The 22383-nt window shown below is 34.4% G+C and overlaps 1 protein-coding gene across 2 annotated transcripts in view; it reads right to left on the minus strand.

Annotated features, from left to right (window-relative positions):
• Cpsf5 (cleavage and polyadenylation specificity factor subunit 5) overlaps nt 1-22383 on the minus strand; it is a 35522-nt gene that overhangs the window by 12693 nt on the left and 446 nt on the right. For both annotated transcript variants that reach the window (XM_083122398.1, XM_083122396.1), the window contains exons 2-4: nt 19518-19718; nt 17416-17479; nt 3529-3694 (exon numbers count right to left, since the gene is read on the minus strand). In XM_083122398.1, coding sequence (XP_082978524.1) covers nt 3529-3694; nt 17416-17479; nt 19518-19718 — 431 coding nt within the window. The remainder of the gene's footprint in view (nt 1-3528; nt 3695-17415; nt 17480-19517; nt 19719-22383) is intronic.

Here is a 22383-nt window from a genome sequence, read left to right on the forward strand (position 1 = left end):
AGACATGTACATGACATATGTCTAAAGATAAACCATATGCCTAAGTTAGCCTGTACATCAACGGCTTTGTACTGCATCTGGAAAATTAACTGTCTGTTAAAATCAACAATAGACAAATCTCTCAGGCTTATTATTCCCCTCTGATATAACTGTAGATCTACAAAGCTAACAAAATTATGTTTAACCCTTCAGATATGGTTTTCAAAGCTTGCTTACATGGTGGATGTACTAGGGCTGAGACCAGGGGTAAACAAAACTATGTCCCAGCACCTATTCCTCAGGAGCCACTTTCTTTTTGAAGTGCAGGCCAAGAAAAACAAAGCCATGAATCAAGCTACGAGATGTGATCTTCAAACATTTATTAATTAATACAAGATTGGATTAAAAGTAATTAATTCTTGCACCGGAGTGGCCTTCCAAAAGAAGATGTGGCTGTCTACCATATTGCTGCAGATTTTAAATTTCGGCTAGCAACAGTGTAAAAATTTATTATCACATGTTTATTATTCTGATTTAGATACACATGATCCAGAAAACACATACTGTACTCCTTATTAAAAAAAAAAAAGTAGATTTAAAAAATCAGTCACCAGTTGAAAATCTTTAGGTGCCATGGTGACCAACACCCTGTATTTTTCTACACCTGGCAGAGATGATACCAAAATGAGTGCTGATACCCCTATTGATCTCACTGACAGCAATGTTGATACTTGAAAATTTAACACTTAAAAGCAATTCAGAATATTTATAAATTCTAGCTCCTAGGGGTGGGAGCCTCTTTCAACAGGAACTTTTGAGCTGTGTGCTTTTCAAACTTGCGGTGGGTGGTGGTGATAAAAAAAAAAGGGGGGATGAGAACTAATTGCCACAGAGATGAAATCGTTTTATCCCTCCTGGAATGACAGGACTTGGCAAAGGTGAAACTTATACAATTTGCCTCCTAATAATGAAAGTTTAAGTAAGCAAAAATTCATACTTGGCCTCCCTCCTTTAATTTCATTTGCAAAAAGCATTTACCTATATTTATTGCATTCAATGTTGGAACAATTTTTACAGTGAAGGAGCTGGATTTTTTAAAAGATTTAAAATATTAGGATAAGCTCATTTTCAAACACATGGATCTGTGGCAACATACACACAGGGAAATTGGAAAAGGAAGTAACAATACCCACAAAGAATACACAATTATTTGCCATATCAGAAGAGTTAAACAGAATTGTAGTTGTAGCCAATACATAATAGAACTTAAAATTATGCACAAGAAACATGAAAAAACAGTGTACACAAAAAAAAATATAAAGTGTACGTTTATACATTTTAACTAGTCACAATAGAAAAAAAAGTGTGAATTAGAGTCAATTGTAGTCTTTACAAATCACTAGTCGGCTTTCCAACCTTTTATTCATAATTTTGAAAGCCAAGTGAGCACATCACATCTATATAGTCATATTTGTTAATGTCACATTTGAAAAGATTTAATCACACTTCTTACTGTCAAGAGTTAATAGTAAAAATCTTAAATCTACAGATTCTCTAACTACAACATAAGTCGTGGTGTATTTGTCAATAGTTCAATTACTATGTGTTGATACACACATACCCTCCCTTCCAGGGAGAATTAAGTTATCACAGTTTAAAACTCATCATCCTCTCTTTATGTTCCCTACAGTTGACTTACACTACACAATTACAACTAACAATAATTGAAATTGTAAAACTGTCTCTACTTGTTATGAGTAAAATAAATGAGGAAATCTTGTGAGAAACATTTGGAAATAAAGAATTACAATAGATATGTAATAATTTATGATGGCAGCATATTTTTTGAAAGGGATAGGGCCATGATAATGAAAAACAATAACTAGTGCACTTATGTATTAGGTCTCGACACTAAAAAAATAAATTTAAGCATCACAAAACTTTAGCTGCCACTTTTAATAATCAAGGACACCATAAAATAATGAATGGTTTATCGTTAATGTACATTTAATTTTCCTTATGTTTGGTATGGAGGATAATGAAAATTAAGTTGGTACATAAAGAACTATAAGCCATGATGGATAATAGCAAATAGTTCATATTTATCAGATTAAAATTCACACACAAATTAATTATATACTTTCTATCAAGAGAATATCAGTTATCAGTAAGTAAAGATACTTCATAAATATTGGGAGCTCTCTCTTCTTTCTTTAAATGTGGATGAATTCACTAAGAGATGGGTCAAAACTAATGACCATGTCTATGTTACGTCATGCCACACTTTTCTACCCTGTTTAGGTAGGGAACATGTCAGCAGCTAATATGAAATAGATAAGAGAACAAACAAAGGAATGTTTAGGGACTGATTGAGTCGACATCTTGAGTCAAATGCCCAAAATATTTGGGTACAAAGATGGCAACATAAAATTTACAAATAAATGCATAGTGTACATACATAAACTGAAAGAAATCAAGCAAATTACACAATGCCAATACAAGATCAGGTTATAAGTTATGAAAAAAAATCATGTTGTGACGGTATGAGTAATATACTACAACAAAAAATGTGTTTTCTATATTATTCAATTGAAGTAAAAAAAAATAGATTTTTAACTATGAAGAAGAGAAATCGTTTAGTAAACAATGATGTAAATTTCATATACTAAAAACATTTAAAGGTGTTAATTACAATGAATTTACAGACTGTGTATTCTTTTGAACAATGTTCTTGAAAGTTGAACAATTATTATTTACATTGAAGTTTTTATTTTATTTTCTTATTACATGGTTTTATATGAACACTGTGCTATAGTACTTCAACAAGAGAGTTGGTACTAGATCAATTAAGACCTGCATATTTCAGACTAAACCCATTAAGAGACTTCAACCCCTAATACATCAAAGATAAATTGCTCTTTATCAGAATAAAGTGACAACCTGACACATTTTAGCTTGAAGACTTATAAACAAAGATTTGTGGATTACCTTTGTTGCATTTAGTCATGGAAGAATACTGAGTTCAGACTGTAACTTGCAGATCATTTAGTCTCTTTGCAGATACTGTGTTTATAGTGGAAAACATACAAAAGCCACTGTACTATTACATCACCCCCCTTTTTCATTGTTGCCAAAGCAAAGTATTACACAAGAAAGCATCACTTGGGTATTTTCGGGAAAATGGACAATTTTCTTTTTAACAATTGCTGCACATGCATGTAGGAAACACGTAAATTGCACTGGAAACAATGAGTGCAAATATTATTTCCTTAGTCCATCAATTGCATAAATATATTAATTTATTGCACACTTTTTTTTGGTACATTGGTTTTAATTTACAATCTTCCTTTGGTGCAGGTACAAAGAATTTCACACAATGAAACAAGTCCAGTTCATGGACTGGTAAGATATGTAAATGATTCAAATTCAAAATATGTATGCGCATTTGCAAACAGCACCATAGCTTTGACAGAAAGATAAACAAATTCCATGACTACATCAAATAACAATAATATTAACAATCTAAGATAACACTAAATGCTATCATACCCTTTTCAGCCAACTGCACAAGGAATAGCTTCTTATGTTCTTTGGGCTTAGTGATGTGAGGGGGGATATAGGGATACTGAGGTGGTTCGAAGTTAGGCCTCCACCAGTTTCCGATCGTATCCTCGATAATCCATTCCTGTTTTACCCCATCTTGTCTTCCAAGTGTCTGCAATCAAGTAATATCACATCCATAATGCTTAACAAACATTAATACAAAAAATAAAACCTTCATGGATGTATACAAATAAAAAGCAACAATTGTGCACGGGCACTTTAAACAAAATGACAAACGTGATACAATCTACAGCCATGTAATAAACAAGTTTTAAGTAAAAGCTGAACTGAGCTGATATCAGATACATATAACTATTTTACTTCAGTTTCCTACCAATACAGTTATTGATACTTGATATTTAACAAATTTAAAATAGTAAATGTTAAAACTTCACCATGAAAAATTATATATTTCCGTTCCGAAACATTTATTCACGTAATTCCTTACACCATATGCTGAAGAGAACAGGTTTTTCTTGCCTGTGTGTTAAACGAGGTACATAAAATCAAAAACAGCACACACATAATTAAACCACGGATGTTTCACCAATCAACATATAGTAATAGTTTAATAGAATATAAAAAAGGAAAGTTAAAAATTGTACTTACGTATGTGAGTATAGTGCTCTTATTGTAGAACGACGTTTCAGAGATTGACTATCTCTTTCCTCAGGTTCGTATAAAAAAACAAAAACTAAGTACTTGGCATAGTACTGCGTCAGAAATGTAATATGAGGATTGTGGTTAAGGGTTGGTTAGGGTACATTTAAAATATTAAGTTTTTGCTATTACAAGTACGTAAAAACCAAGTCGTTCCCTAAAAAAACTCATGTAGTAGACCTATTCACAGGTAAAAAAGTTAAAAAAGTTAAAAATCTAAAAAAACTGCATAAATCTCAATGCAACCTGCAGGTTTGGCCTTTCCTACCCAACTGTGCTTATCTATCCACATGAAGGTCAATTCTCCACGAATGTTTCCCCTCCCCCTAATTTTCTCGTTTCCCCTTATTACGTCATAAATCCAACGTGAATTCACGTTCCTCTCTTGCAGCTTGCATAACTTCCGGAGTGACGTGGAAACCGATATTGGGTTTAATCTTCCAGGCTTTATCCCATTTTTTGAGGAAATTGATCCACCCTTCTTCCAAATTTCCTTCGTCCCTATTAAGATTATTCTTCCCTCCCTTACAAATACTCGCTGTTTCATACACGTTTCTTCCTAATTTCCTCCCCTCTTTTCTGAATTATCTCTTTTTTTGCGATTCCATGCCCACTTTCCAAAATGTGTTCTGAGAGACCCGTTTTGGGAACTTTTTCCCTTATGTCCTTTTCATGCTCGCTCCATCTTTTACCCATATTTCGGCCCGTCTGTCCTATGTACTCCTTCCCGCATTGGCATTCTATTCGATAAACCCCCTTCTGTTTTTCCGGTATTTCCCTAGTTGTCTTCCCTTTCTTATAATCGGTGAAGTATTTTTCTACATTCTTTGGTGCTTTCATCCCGCAAACGATTCCATAATCTCTCATTATTTTTCCGATTTTTTCCGATACGGATTGATGGTAAGGGATGCCAACATACTTTACCCTCCTATTTTCGGTTTTTTCCCCTTCTTTTTGATCCCCTTCTTTCCTAATAATTTTCCGTGCTCTCTCCGCTATCTTATCCATTTCTCTATTTGTGTATCCGTTTTTTAATCCTGTTTTTCTTATCCACCGAATTTCGTTGTCTTTTTCTTTTCCATTATTGCATAGTCTACCGGCCCTAATAAAAAAGTTAAGGAATACGTTTTTCTTTGTTATTTCGGGGTGCGCCGATTCCTTGTTAATATATAAGTTCCCCGATAGGGGTTTATGATGTACTCCTGTTCTAATCCTATTCCCTTCTTTCAAGATACTAAGATCCAGGAAATTGATTTTTCCATCGCTTAAGTTTTCCCTAGTGAAGTTTATTCTTTCGTCTTGTTTTTCTAATTCTTCAAAAACCTTGTTCAGTGCTACCCCCTTTCCTATAATCAAGATATCATCAACGTATCTCCCATAATATTTAATACCCATTCCTGTTTTTTCCAAAGCTGCCTTCTCAATGAAGTGCATAAAAATGCTCGCTACTATACCAGAAATGGGGTTTCCCATCGCCAGGCCTTCTTTTTGTCTATAAATACTGTCATTGACATAGAAAAAGTTATATTCCGTTACAAGGTTATACCATCGTACATATTCCCAAGCAGTTAGGATGTCTATTCCTTTTTCTAACAGCCACCTTAGTAAACAATCCCCCGCCCGCCCCCTCGGTACACTTGGGTATAAGTTAACAACATCAAAACTACTTATTGTATCCTCGTCATCAATTTCCAGATTTTCTATACATTCTTTAACTTCTACGGCATTCCTAACGCTATATTGGGTGTTCTCATTTATCTTCCTTATTCTTTTTACCAGCATTTTTGCTAGCCCATATCCCGGATGTTCGTATGTTGGTATAATAGGCCTAAGTGGTATGCCTTGTTTGTGTGTCTTAGGTATTCCAAAAGCAATTGGTATGTTGCCAACTTTAATTTCCTTAATAAGGATTTTCTACTACTACTACTAGAATTGGTATGTTGCCAACTTTAATTTCCTTAATAAGGATTTTCTACTACTACTACTAGAAGAAAATCCTTATTAAGGAAATTAAAGTTGGCAACATACCAATTGCTTTTGGAATACCTAAGACACACAAACAAGGCATACCACTTAGGCCTATTATACCAACATACGAACATCCGGGATATGGGCTAGCAAAAATGCTGGTAAAAAGAATAAGGAAGATAAATGAGAACACCCAATATAGCGTTAGGAATGCCGTAGAAGTTAAAGAATGTATAGAAAATCTGGAAATTGATGACGAGGATACAATAAGTAGTTTTGATGTTGTTAACTTATACCCAAGTGTACCGAGGGGGCGGGCGGGGGATTGTTTACTAAGGTGGCTGTTAGAAAAAGGAATAGACATCCTAACTGCTTGGGAATATGTACGATGGTATAACCTTGTAACGGAATATAACTTTTTCTATGTCAATGACAGTATTTATAGACAAAAAGAAGGCCTGGCGATGGGAAACCCCATTTCTGGTATAGTAGCGAGCATTTTTATGCACTTCATTGAGAAGGCAGCTTTGGAAAAAACAGGAATGGGTATTAAATATTATGGGAGATACGTTGATGATATCTTGATTATAGGAAAGGGGGTAGCACTGAACAAGGTTTTTGAAGAATTAGAAAAACAAGACGAAAGAATAAACTTCACTAGGGAAAACTTAAGCGATGGAAAAATCAATTTCCTGGATCTTAGTATCTTGAAAGAAGGGAATAGGATTAGAACAGGAGTACATCATAAACCCCTATCGGGGAACTTATATATTAACAAGGAATCGGCGCACCCCGAAATAACAAAGAAAAACGTATTCCTTAACTTTTTTATTAGGGCCGGTAGACTATGCAATAATGGAAAAGAAAAAGACAACGAAATTCGGTGGATAAGAAAAACAGGATTAAAAAACGGATACACAAATAGAGAAATGGATAAGATAGCGGAGAGAGCACGGAAAATTATTAGGAAAGAAGGGGATCAAAAAGAAGGGGAAAAAACCGAAAATAGGAGGGTAAAGTATGTTGGCATCCCTTACCATCAATCCGTATCGGAAAAAATCGGAAAAATAATGAGAGATTATGGAATCGTTTGCGGGATGAAAGCACCAAAGAATGTAGAAAAATACTTCACCGATTATAAGAAAGGGAAGACAACTAGGGAAATACCGGAAAAACAGAAGGGGGTTTATCGAATAGAATGCCAATGCGGGAAGGAGTACATAGGACAGACGGGCCGAAATATGGGTAAAAGATGGAGCGAGCATGAAAAGGACATAAGGGAAAAAGTTCCCAAAACGGGTCTCTCAGAACACATTTTGGAAAGTGGGCATGGAATCGCAAAAAAAGAGATAATTCAGAAAAGAGGGGAGGAAATTAGGAAGAAACGTGTATGAAACAGCGAGTATTTGTAAGGGAGGGAAGAATAATCTTAATAGGGACGAAGGAAATTTGGAAGAAGGGTGGATCAATTTCCTCAAAAAATGGGATAAAGCCTGGAAGATTAAACCCAATATCGGTTTCCACGTCACTCCGGAAGTTATGCAAGCTGCAAGAGAGGAACGTGAATTCACGTTGGATTTATGACGTAATAAGGGGAAACGAGAAAATTAGGGGGAGGGGAAACATTCGTGGAGAATTGACCTTCATGTGGATAGATAAGCACAGTTGGGTAGGAAAGGCCAAACCTGCAGGTTGCATTGAGATTTATGCAGTTTTTTTAGATTTTTAACTTTTTTAACTTTTTTACCTGTGAATAGGTCTACTACATGAGTTTTTTTAGGGAACGACTTGGTTTTTACGTACTTGTAATAGCAAAAACTTAATATTTTAAATGTACCCTAACCAACCCTTAACCACAATCCTCATATTACATTTCTGACGCAGTACTATGCCAAGTACTTAGTTTTTGTTTTTTTATACGAACCTGAGGAAAGAGATAGTCAATCTCTGAAACGTCGTTCTACAATAAGAGCACTATACTCACATACGTAAGTACAATTTTTAACTTTCCTTTTTTATATTCTGGATTTGTGAGTAACACGCGACAAACCTAAAAAATGCTATAGTTTAATAGGCTTGCGTAGCCACAAAATTATTGCAACTTTCTAAATAACGGCGAAAGCAACCCACATGAAGATTCACGTGAATGCTCTATAAGGAATTCTGAGCCTATATATTTTTTTCTTTCTTAATTTGGATCATCATAGTGGTTTTACAAAACCAATTGAAAATTCGAAAAAGACTTCACTGGCATCGGGCAAATGTTCAACCGAGGTGTAACCAAGGTGGATAAAAAAAACAAAAAACATTTTTGATCTTTTTAATATTTCTAAAAAAAACATGCTTAAAATTGCTAGTTCTGTTTTTTGACACCATACATATGTCTTTTTAATAGGAAGGTTTTTTCTAGTAAATGCCTGTGTAAAATATTAGAACAGTTTGATTAAAGCAAATATTTTTTTTATGTAAATGAACATTTTTCTATTTCTGATACTATATATACATATATACCTTCTGTGGAAATGTTGAGTGTGTTAACAATACATAATTTCAGTTACTTTTCTTCCAGTGAAAAAAAAAAGAACATTCTAGATGTACTCTATAATTGTAACTTAAAATATTTTGGCAATTTTTTTTAATGATAGTTTGCAAAATGTCAGCATGTTAATTTATAGTATATAATGATATTTACGGGTTAACACGATTAGTATTTTGTATATTTTTCTAAACAAAATTTTTGCTATTTTTGCCTAAAAAATTATTGAATTTTAAAGCAAAGAGAATTTAAGTGTGTTTACAGTTTACATATTACATTTCCTTCCGTATGACCATCCCCATATACCCCATCCATGCATATATTTTGATTCCTTTCCTTAAAGTGTACTAAACACCTTTAAATGATTACGAGATTAACGTATTCACCTAAAGTGATCCTGATATCTACAAAATTCATATGTACATCACTCTACAATTTATTTTAGTTAAAGTGATTTCAATCGGTGTTTAAAAAAAAAATCACCCGATTTAAATAAATCCACCTTGGCTATAACATCATAAAAATGTTTTACATCTTTATTATATTAACAACATGTGACATGAGAATTTTTTTAGCAAAGAAATAGTTAAAAATGTAACAACTTAAGAAGGCAACAACACTGGCTGCCTTCTTCCTTATTTTCACCTTGATAATGCTGGTGAAACACCAGCTGGTTAACTATTGGTCTGCTGTTTAATTTTTCGGACCTCTTGTTACACAGGGAAGGAAAGCACGAATAATTTTTATGCCACCAAGCTATTAAATATCGATATTTGGCAAGCCTTGTCTAACAATTACTGATGATTACATTTGAAATTATACCTCTATATTTGAACACTGATAACTGCTCAGCCCTGGCATCTTCTTTTAAATCTTAATGCTCATGGTGAAAACACAACAGCATTCTTACAAAACAGATGCGGTGTAAAAATACATGTTATACTATTGCCACAACACAGAGAAGTTTCATAAATATGCATATCAACAGATTTTACGTGAAAAAAGTACTCTTTAATCTTCATGTTTAACAGTAACAAAAAATAGTACTTATTAACCAGTCATCAATATAAAAATACAACAAATATGTACAGTTAACTTCTAAGTGTATCAGGCACTTGCCTTCGGAGGAAGCTTTAACATACAATTGTCTCATTATAATAATTATGAGAGCAAGTCAAGTGCTTACAACCATCAAAACAATAAGGCAAGTGCACCAGGGCTTCTCACTGACAGCAGAAAATCAACCTCTATCCTAGAAGCTTATTGCTCAATAAAAGTACAAAAAGAGGGGCAAGGATGGTTAAATACTGTAATGCTAAGCAAGGAGTGACTTGACAGTCCTCAACCCCAATCCATTTTCCTGCAGAAGCTACAGTTGACATTTGAAAGTGTTGCCACATCATCGGCCTCCTCTACACACGCTTGATTAAAATTACTAATTTTGAACCTGCTCCTTTTTTTCCCCATGTTTGTGAGTACAAGTGCAAGATGCCCACCTGTGACACCACCCTTCTCTTGTCTGGTCAGTGGAAGGAAAGAGGTTTTGCAACTGAGAAGCAGCTTTTCTCTGTCTAGTGATTCAAAATCCCAAGGTTTAAGTTTGTGGTTTAGTACTGCGATAAGAAAGGTGAAGGTGAATATGTGGTGTATTCATGTTAATGTATGTGTCACATGAAAAACAAAATTCTGCCATCTTTAGAACTGTCTGTTTACATCTTACACTAGTTTCTATCCCACATGGGAGACCCAATATCCTCGCATGGAGCACATCTGAGATTTGTACGGCCTTTAACCCTCAGTTAGATGTGTGGGATACAGGTGACCGACCCCCTTTCATATTCACAGCGAGACTGCAACACTGTGAACTATACTGCACATTGGTGCTTTTGTGTAGGTGAACATTCTATCTTTATTTCTGTTATAAGCTCAGCTGTGTTGTTCTGTTGCACTTCTAAGCCACGTAATATTATAAAGTTAACGTCAGTCACATGCTTGGGGGGACTAAATACAGAGCACACAGCAGATTCATACGTTATACGGAAGTGGGTTAGTGATGAACGTGACCAAGTAACCGAAAATGAACATGACACTGCTCCATTGCATTTTTATGCACTGTCTTCCAAGAATGAGACAGATGCTAACTTCATAATATTATACCACTTAGAAAATGCAGCAGAAAATTGCAGCTGATCTTAGGAGAAAGACAAAAAATGTTCAGCATTCATTCCTTAAAGATAGTTCAAAGCTTGGGAGACAGGTGTACCCCACGTACTTATGCATGTTACAGAAAATGACATGCCGACTGCAGGGTTAATAAATGGGTATCTGGGAGGGGGTAGGTGGGGGCACATGATGCTGATCCATCACCTCCACATCCCCTCATATGTACTGCAATGTGCAGGGGGTAGCTTTAACTTACCTATTTTCTACTCCCATCATTTCATTTTCTGAATGTAAATAACAAAGATCTGAACATCCAAGTTAATAATGCTTCCTTACAACAAATACTTGTAGGATGAATGAGGAACAACAACTTTATATGCAGTACAAGTGACATAATGCAATTCAAAATACATACTGAGTTGAAGATAGCAAGATAACCAGAGTATTTCAATTTTGAAGGAATAAGTTGATTTAGTTCATTGGCTTTAATTTTGAATTTTCCAAATTCTTACAATTTTGCATATTTTATTACAATTTAAGCCCATCAACTATGCTCTGATAAAACTGGAAATGTTTAATGGCACATGACACTGTGCTTCGTCAGGGCAAATACTGAATATAACAATATATTTACATAGTTCTCCTTGTTCAACCATAAGCAATTAATCTTACACTACTGGTGACACTAAGTGCGAGATTATGGCATTCATGGCACAAATGCGATTAAAATTCACATCTTATGTAAATATTAAATAAGTGTTACTTGTAAAAAAATATAATTTTATTTACTTTGATTTCGGTGACTTCAACTGCAACTATATGCAGGAAAATAAAATAATATTTTTCACAAGTAATACTGATTTGATATTCACAAGAAGAGTTTAAGATACAATATTCCACAGAAAAAACAATCATCAAAATAATAAAACATTGTCAGTATGACTCAACAGGCATTAATAATAAAAGGAACAATTTTATAACATATAATCAGTGAGCTATGCAAATAATATGAACTTTGGTTTCTTTAGTGGCTAAAAATCTACAGATCTGCATTTTGATGTAGTTCACATACATTTTTCTCAACATCAAAGATTAGTAATTTTGTCCATCAAAGAAACAGGAAATTCTTATTAATAGTTTTATTTGAAAATGACCGACTATTTGCAGATATTTGAGTCAAGGCAAAAACTTGATTGTGTTTGTATTCCATACTTTGGAAGAATTAATAATAAAAATTATCAGTACAATATAAAAAGAAAAAACATTTTATAAAATACCTAAAATTACTTGCGTTAGCAAGTATATGATTTTTGTGAAACAACGTTTCGGGATGTAACTACTCCCTTCATGAAGTGGATAGGCTATGCCAATTTAAATATACCATTGGCTGAGTCAAACAAGACATGGATCGAGAGGTATGGTAAAAATGGATAAAAAGGTTAAAATGTGATTTCAGGCAGCTCGACATGTGATTGCATCGGGGATCTTCATGCATTTTATAGAAAAAACTGCCTTAGAACAAATGGTAGGAAATATTAAATAATTCGGGAGATACGTCGATGACGTTCTGGTTATAGGGGGAAAAGCTCATCTTTTGAAATTATTTGATATACTGGGGGAACAAGACCCCTGAATTAAATTCACAAAAGAAGAGATGGCAAAGGATGTAATGGGCTTCTTAGATTTATAAATCATCAAAACCGGAACAAAAATTAAACTGGGGTTTTCCACAACACCCTTGCTGGAGATTTATACATTCATAGCAAGTCAGAACATGCCAACAGAACAAAACACAATGTCTTTCTTAACTTTTTCATCCGGGGAATACAATTATGCAGTCAAAGAAACGAGAGAGAAAAAGAAGAATGGATACAAAGTGGAAGCAGCCCCGGGGCCCACCCAGCATTGAATAACATGGGTACCTGGGGGGTAAAGGCAGTCAAGGGCGTGATGCTGATCACATCACCCCCACTCACGACCGGATCAAGAAAGTGTGGGGCTTTACCTGCACATCCCCTATACGCCTTCATGGTGTGGTGCTAAGCACACGGGAACACTTTACCTTTACCTTTTACAAAGAGGAACATCTGAATAAGATACGCTGGAAAGTGTACAAGATATGTAAAAAGGATAGAGGAGGGGGGAAGAAACGAACAGTGATAAAGGAAAAAAGACGCAAGTAAACAAAATTAACCTGGAGAATAAGAAATACAAATATACCGGCATTCCGTATTTCAAAGAAATTTCGGAAAAGATAGAAAGAGTAGCTAAAGAATTTGGCATTAAATGTGGGATGAGGGCACCACGAACGGTAGAGAAACATTTCACACAATATAAAAAGGATGGGAAAGAAAAGGAGAATAAAACGGAAAATGAAAAGGGGTTGATAATATAACATGTTCATGTAATAAAGAATATATAGGTCAAACAGGCCGGAGCACGATGACAAAAACATAAAATAAGGAACCCCAAGAACTGGACTATACGAACACGTGATAGAGGAAGAACATGAAATTCAGAAGCGAGAAATAATGAGAATTGATCATAAACCATTAAGTAGGAATGTATACGAAGCAGCATATATCTGTAAAGAGAGGGATAATAAAATAAACAACAGCTAGATATGACGTAACCCAAGGGAAGTAGAGGGGAAGAAAAGGGGTAAGAACAAGTTCTGGCATTCCATGAGGCCTCCTTAGACAGTTGGACTACGTTCACAGTGTTTTTAACGTGTTTTAGAAAATTTGTTTGTAACTTTTTACGGATTTTTACATCAGGATTCTAACGTAATGGTAGGAATAAGGCACCTACACATGTTCAGCTGCCTTAAATCACATTTAAACATTTTTATCCATTTTTACCATACGTCTTGATCCAACGCAGCCAATGGTATAATTAAATTGGCATAGCCTATCCCCCTGATGAAGGGAGTAGTTACATCCCGAAATGTCGTTTCATGAAAATCATATACTCACTAACGTAAGTACTTTTAGGTATTTTATAAAATATTTTTTCTTTTTATATTGTACTGATAATTTATACTATGTGAGTAAGTCGCACCTGCATCAATATGAAAGAATTAATAAACATAGTGAAAGAATTAATAAACATAGTACATACACACAGAAGTCATCAAGACAAGCAACTTTTCATAGCAGAATTTTGCTAGTCAAGGTCCTGTTTCAATGCTACAAGGCCTGAAAAAATTGCATGATCCACCCTGTATTTATGAAACCATGAAGCACAGATTTATGGTTGCCAGTGACAGTTCAATCTTCTGTCAGAAAACAACATTTTCTTTAGTGCCGCATAGAGAATGTAAGCAATAATTGCAAGGGGTGTTCTCTGGGCTTGAATAATTGTCAACAGAACTTACAAATCAGTGTTTAATGTAAAAACACTTAAAGCATTGATGCTAATACATTCATGACTTTATGAGGTGTTCAACAAAGCAACTTCAAACAGCAAGGTTCACAGCTGGAATGGTAGTGTAGTTGTAGAAGATTATAGTTTTGGTAAGTTATCCAACTGAAAAATAAATGCTAGCGGCAACCTTGAATTTGCATCCCATAGAAGCCCAAGTCAAAGTTTGTTTAAAGTCACTCTATACTGAGGCTAATCAGACTGACCTACTATCAAATTAAAAATTAACCAGTAGACCTACAAAAATAATAGATATATCAAAATTTAGCTGATTCAATTCTGCGTTAATCTATGCTAAACAATTTTTTTTTCCAGTAGGACATATTTTTTATCATTGTGGGGATAAAGAGGGCCGTTTTCTAAGTTTTGCAAACAATTGCTCTTTTTGAAATACTATAAATCAAAAACAGGTTGTCCGATCATGATGAAATTTTGGTATGGTGCAGGCAGAAAGGTTTTAAACAAATCTTAATTTTCAGATTTTTAAAATTTGTCAAAAAACCATTATCAATTTAGCGAAACAACTTTTTCTTAGTATTGGGTAGTCCTACAATACAAAACTGGTCTAGTTTGAAAGCTCTTTGAATCTGTTTTTAAAATCCATTATCGTTGTCATCTCACATTGAGAAACAGATTTTATAGGATTTTTATTCAGCGGACTAAAGATGAGTGTGGAACGTGGCACACAATGATATCCATTAAACAGTGGAAACTGCAGGCTGTCAGTGATATCAGTGTTGCCATGTTCCACAAATAGTTTTACCCTGCTGAATAAAAATCTGTATAAAATCGGGTTTTAAAAATAATGGATTTTAAAAAGATTCATAGCGCTTCCACACAAGACCAGAATTGTATTTGTATTTAAAAACGGTTTTTAAAAATAATGGAATTTAAAAAGATTCAAAGAGCTTCCACACAAGACCAGAATTGTATTTGTAGGACTAACCAATACTAAGAAAAAGTTGTGTCGCAAAATTGAGAAAGATTTTTTGACAAATTTTAAAAATCTGAAAATTAAGATTTATGTTTAAAACCTTTCTGCCTGCACCATACCAAAATTTCATCACAATCTGACAAACCATTTTTGATTTATAGAATTTCATTTTCACGACGCAAAAAAATGTAAGGAATACCCGGGAAAAAAATACCATAGATTAATGCAGAATTGAATAAGCTAAATTTTGATGTAACTAGTTTTGTTGTAGGTCTACTGGTTAATTTTTAATTGCAGTCTAAACTTGAGTATCTACAATTTTAATCCGATAGTAATGGTTAACCCTCCGACATCTGCATACTCATAGAAGCACAAACATGCCCACACTTAGTGCCACCCTATCAAAACCACCATTATTTACATGAATTATCTATGCAAATTGATGTTTAATTACACTAGCACTTCCTGGAAATCAGAAGAAATATATATGAAGGCAAAATGTCCATTTTGATTTTTTTGTTAGCTATTAAATAACAAGAAATGAGAGAAAGTATCTCATAGAATAAAAAAAACTTACTATCTTGAAGCAAATGCAACAAAACATTATTCTAAAATAATAACACTTTGTCACATAATGAACTAAAAAAGTAACACACTGTTCATAAAGTTTTTGAATTGAATTGAAATATTACAACTTATACTCCGCCCATTATATCGACTAAGAAAGGAACTAAATGTTCCAAAATTCTCATTCAAAATCTTACTGACTAGCAGAAAAAGCAATGAATGTACAAATCACAATGTATGAAACTTCCAAAATATTTTTAAAATGTTAAAATTTCAAATTTTTATCCTGCTTTTATGAGATCTACGTATACTGACTCAAATAAAAAGAACTGAATGTTCTCAATTTTCAATATTGTTATTTTGACAACTCTTGACATTTGGTATGGGTACTGCAACGGTTTCTGCATACAAATATTTTGCATTTCGAACAAAGTAAGACGTTCTATTGTTCTATTATCCTCCACAATCTTTCGCGCAATGATTTATGGTAGGAGATGTTATTGCGTGAAGTACTGAGTGCCGTCTAAGGAAGACTGATGCACGTAAGTAACTATGTTTTTGCGGGAATATTGTAGGTGGGTTACCTAGTAATTTCCAGTCCACTATTGCGTGGGTAAGGGAAGGAATTTAAAATTTTAAAAAAGGTGGCACCGAGTGCCCCGGGCAGGTTACACTGTGCCATGCACCTCACTAAGGATCAGACCCATGATGCCTGGATTACAGGGTGTCAGGGTTGCCATTATGCTACTGGAGAGGCCTTATTGTATGGCTGTATACATAGAGGATAGAAAATGTAGCATCAAAACAGGAACTTGAGAAAAACATTACTAAGAAAAGTTATTTGTCCTCTATGTGTATGTGTTGTGAAGAGTGACACCCTCTGTCTGTATGTCTCTCCTGAACAACCTCCCCACTGAAAAATGTAAAATCGAGTGAAAGTTATAGCAACTAAGTGACCTTCAATGTCTCAGATTCTTCTGCTAAATAACACAACAGACCATCATGTATATTAAAGAAATCTTTAGTATAAAAGAATCTTGAAACCACTTCAGGTTTGTAAAATGTCTTATGTAAGATGTCATCTTAGTCTGTTACGAAACTATGAACAGTTCAATAATAAAACTGACTTTTTGTTTTGTTTGTTTATAATGGTGTTAGCTGAATTTCAAGTGAAGACATCACATCATTATATATTACATGAAACATGCAACAATCATGCATGTATGCTTTGCTCTCATATGTGAACAGTTTGGCAATGAAAATGACAGGTGTAAACACATGTTGGCTTCAACAACAGGCATGAATATTTCAATACTTCACACAACAATCCCTTTCACAGACTTATTCAAATATTTATAACCTGCTAAACGATATGTACAAGGCAATAACTGACAATTTTCTACATATTGATAAAATTACACATGCAAGTATTAAAAATATGAACAGATTATGCTTTACATGTCCCACGTTACGATACAAATTGTAAAACGATATACATTTATTGTATGTGTTGATTTCAACTTTTTAATGTGTACATAAAGATTCATTCTTGGAAACAAAATACACAGCCTATAAAACATACCTCTGTTAAGAGCCTCTTCAGACCTTCCACTTCATCTTCCCCTGGATTCAGTTCACCGCCAGGCCTAAAAAAATGAGTTGTATAAGTTATTCTAATGATCCTTTTCATAAAAGCTAAGATCTTAAGTGCCAAAACAGTCACGGTGTTGGGTATCTTTCTCAAAATTCAGACATTTTAATTAAGGTTTGCCATATCTCCAACAGATAATATGATTCTAGTTTAAAACTTCCCTTTGTTAGACAAACGTACACAAACAAAAGCTATTTTTAATCATCAACGAAATGCTGACAAGTGTGTGTGAAAGAATTAGAATGGTCCTTATTAGCATGAGAAAAATTAGATTTTGGACCATATCACTTATCCTAATCTTTGTCATTAGGCAAAAGTGGCAGAAAAAAGATCCTAAATAAAAATACTAATACAGTGGAACCTCGATTTTCAGTTTTTCAGGGGACCAAGCTGAAAAAACTTAATATATGGGAAAATGCAAAATCGAGGAACATTTTATACCATTTTGCAACGTTGGGACCATCAAGATTCAATGTTTAATGTGGAAAAATGTAAAATATGGGAACGTAAAATCAAAGTTTCAGTGCAACAATGGCAACTGCAGAAACCTTTCATTTGTAAATATGACTACCCTAGATTTGAAAAGGTCTCAAGTTGCATTTTATTTTGTTTGTTTGTTTGATTGAGTTCACTTTATGCACAAATAGGCTAAATTGGGATACGGACCACTATGTGCCTCCACTGTAGACAGTCAGGACAATTATCTTTGGGGGGGGGGGGGGGGGCAGGGATAAACTCTTCTGTGGTGCATTGGACCAAGATTCTTCCGGAGCTTAGTCAGCATGGAGCATCTGAGGTGTTACCAGTGGAGGTATCCTTTGAACTGCTTAGTGTTCTTGAACTTAAACGTGGGACAGAGACAACAAGCAGAAACAGTACACAGAGAATGATATGCACTGTGTTGTAGTAACAGCACCACATCTAACACTGGTGACCTCAAAGGGGCTTGTGTTATACTTGAGCACACTGTGCAATTACCTTGCCAAAGGCACACATTGGCAGATATATAATTCATTTGAATTATAGTTTTTCTTGTATGTACGCATTGCTTGCATTATAGAATTATTTTCCTGTAGTTTACGGTTATTACAAGCATAAGAAAACAGTTTTTCTTTGTGACGTTTCAGGAGAACACACGCTCCTTTCATCAGACATTTATTTTCATTTTGACTAAAGATACAGTTATAACAATGGTTAGTAATTTTTAAACAAAAAGAATCTGTTATATAATGGATGTTGTCAATGTTACATTGTTGTAATATAGCAACTTAACTGTGAAAAAAACAGTCTGTTTTATTTTTATTTAAATTATTAAATTATGAATCCAAAATATCATCAGGCAATTCAAATTCATCATTGTTTTCACAAAGTCTCTTGATGTTTTCTGTTACATTAAATTTTAAAGATGGTGGCTTACTCCATTTGTGAAAAAGAAAACTCCATACTGGATCTATGTTACCATGTTAAAAATTACTAACCATTGTTATAACTGTATCTTTAGTCAAAATGAAAATAAATGTCTGATGAAAGGAGCGTGTGTTCTCCTGAAACGTCACAAAGAAAAACTGTTTTCTTATGCTTGTAATAACCGTAAACTACAGGAAAATAATTCATTTGAATTATTTTATGTTTCTTTTCCACCACGTTGTGCAAACTGCAATGAGGTGGGCACACACTGGAGACAGTACTAAGAGACGTTTAATGTAAATTTAGCAGATTTGCAACTCTACAAGCAAATTATAGATCATTGGTCAAGAGATGTGACAATATTTAAGGGAGGAGTTGTACATAGAATCTGTGCAAACACAGTTTTGGAGTCCTACGACTCCCATCCTCTAATATTTGGGCGTCAGATCATTTTTCTTTGCAGTCAGAATTTTTATATTTTTAAAATTTGAATTGAATTCAAAAGATTGGCCACAAATGACAAAAAAAAGTCAATATTTGTTTTTGTTTTCCCCTAACTCTATCTACAGCATAGTTTACAACAAATGACATTTATATTTAATACCTAAACTTAAAGGTTCACTCACAATTTGAAAAATGTTGTTCCTAGCTGAAGTAGAAGCACATGGGGCAAACCATGCTCATGCACCAATAGTACACCCTCAACACTTCTCCTCATTCCAATCTTTTCAAATTCTTCCCTCATTCTTTGGAACCTCGCAGGAACGGATGGATCTTTCTCAAAGAGTGGCTCTTTTGTTCCAAATGTGTAATTTGTGAGAGGGTAACTGAAACGACAAAACAATAAATAGAACCTACCACATATAAACACAATTACTTCACACCTATTATAAAGAAGTCTCTACATCATGACTTAAGTGATGTAACTACAAAATAGGATGGCGACACTGATTTTGTATTCCAACACAATGCCCACCCCTCAGAAAAGTGAACAATATGCCACATCCCCAGCAATTTCTTCTACCTCAAAACCAACACTTAACTGTGCTATCAAACAGATTTGGGAAAACAAAGGTAATTTGTTACTAAACTGTTAGGCCTTTTCAACATACATAAAACCAGTGCTAATTTAAATATTACGGCAAAAATATAACAGCTTTCTAAAATTTAACCTACTGTCAATTACAAATTGTTTTAACTTTCAAATTTCGATTGTATTTATATTGGGTAGCCTACATGCTTTAAAAGCTTGACATTGTTGACATTAGTAGTCTGTAATGGTTCCGATTGTTTTACGATTTATTTTTAAAATTCGCCTAGCAGGAAGATTAATTATTGTAGAATTTTGGCAATCATTGTCACACAAAATTTGAACATTCCATAAAGTAATGAGCACTGTTTGGGTTTTGAAAAAGTTATTTATGTTGAAAACAACAACTTACAAATTACCTTACGCAAACATTCGTGCTTCCCACGGACAATGTATTTTCCGGTGACAAGAGACTGTAAGTATCGTAGACTAGTGAGAATTAATATAGAAGTAAATCGGAACCTTAGTAGAATGCATTTAGGGACTTTATTTTAATACTAAGAGAAACAAACCTGACCTGCCTAACCTAACCACGAAAGCATATATTGAACAAAATCTTAAGCAATTGCTAAAATTCTGCAGTATGTGTCAACAGACGTAAATCGAAATTGAACCATGTAAAAATTGCATTTGAAGCATGATGAAATTGCAATAAAACAAAAGGAACTTGGGCCAAAAAATACTATGTACACCCCAACGAAATTCCATATATTAAAACAACACAGCATGCAGAATAAAAGTGAACAATTTGCCACTACTGTCTTTGTTGTAGGCTGTACATAGGGCTGAGGAAAGCATTCAGAATGCTGGAAATGAACTTCAGCAGAGGTTTGTATTTTAGAAAAACTAATGTGCACTTGTTCAAGTCAAAGAAATGAAAAAGTAGGTTGCTTGCCAAGCTTCTAATACAGAGCTGTCAAAAGTATTTGACACAGAGAAATATAATCATTGTATGGATATACCAAAGCAATACACCTAACAATCTTAACCTTCTCAAAACATATTTGCTCATATGAGCATAATTATAATGTTAAGGGCATTAATGTGAACTGGGGATGTTGTTCTGCACAAAAGACAACCACATAATAAGAAAACTTGTTTAGCAAATTTCATTTTCTGAACCTGGGTCGGGAAGAGTTTCAGAGTGCTTGAAGACTTTCTTTTTCATTTCCATGCAACTTCTTGACTTGTTAACCTGAGTAGCTTGGGTATAATTTAACAATACAGGGAATTTCTCCAATTTATTTGAAATTTGATACGTACTAATTTCGGTCTCCTAATCACGAATCTGCACTTAAAATTTGGCGCTCACGTATAGAAATTCCTGAATTTTGGCTAGCCCCACAAACCATTGACGCGTGGCTAGGTTAAGAAACAGTTAAATTTTAGGGTCGTAGCAATATCAGGAATATATATATTTCGTTCTTTAAGTATTCGAAATGGAAAATCTTGCGATAAATAATGAGCAATTGTGCATTGTCGGTTGCGATGACTGACCCTCTTATTTTGCAAGTTTGACACGTGAGCGACAAATTATAACTTCAGATTCGTGATTAGGAGCCCTAATCTAGTGAGTATGCTGAATTGCAAACAAAATGGATAAATTCCCGGTAATGTAAAATCGCTCCGTAGCTTGTCCCAACACGATATGAAAATATGGAGTGACCATACGTAGTGGGACTAATAATGAACAAAATCATCAATTACACAGACATGTAGAGTAAACAAATAATTGTTGAATGTACATATTCATTACAATGCCAGGCTCTGCAGCAGTGTGTTACGATGCCAGAGGTCCCGGGTTCCAATCCTGGCCTGAGCGTTCTTTGTGAGTATCCTTTCATCTAATTCATCATATCACCTTCGCGATTAGCCGAAAGTGGCAGAAATGCGAAGTAAAATAAACTAAATCAATCCACTTTCATTACAATGAACGTGGCCTCAAATGGGAACTGATGGCCTCTACAAAAAAAGTTACCTATTCATCTAATTTCACGATGGCTTACTTTATTTGATCTGATCAATTTTGTTAGTTTAGGAGTGTTTGTTGTGTGTTGTTTGTAGCTTGCGATTCATGTGGCACTTGACACATTTTAAAACTGCAACCAGGTAACGAAAATTGACATTAGAAGTGTTATGTTAGTAATTCGAAGTTTTGTTCGGTTATTATTGACGTTTATGTTAGAAAGATGCTGTTGGCATTTGCACGTATTTCTTTAACTTTACTTTGTGTGTATATACATCCCTTCCCCTTTAAAAAAAAAAGTCCTACTACTTCACCATTGACATTATGTGTAAGCGTACACCCACGGTTGTACACAATGATGGAAGCGAGAATCCCAAAGTACAGTTTTCATTTTAGACAGCATAGCGTGCATCTTATCTGTGTTGACAGTCAAAGT

Source organism: Lepisma saccharinum, chromosome 5 (genome assembly GCF_977018435.1).
Source record: "Lepisma saccharinum chromosome 5, izLepSacc3.1, whole genome shotgun sequence".
Taxonomy (NCBI): domain Eukaryota; kingdom Metazoa; phylum Arthropoda; class Insecta; order Zygentoma; family Lepismatidae; genus Lepisma; species Lepisma saccharinum.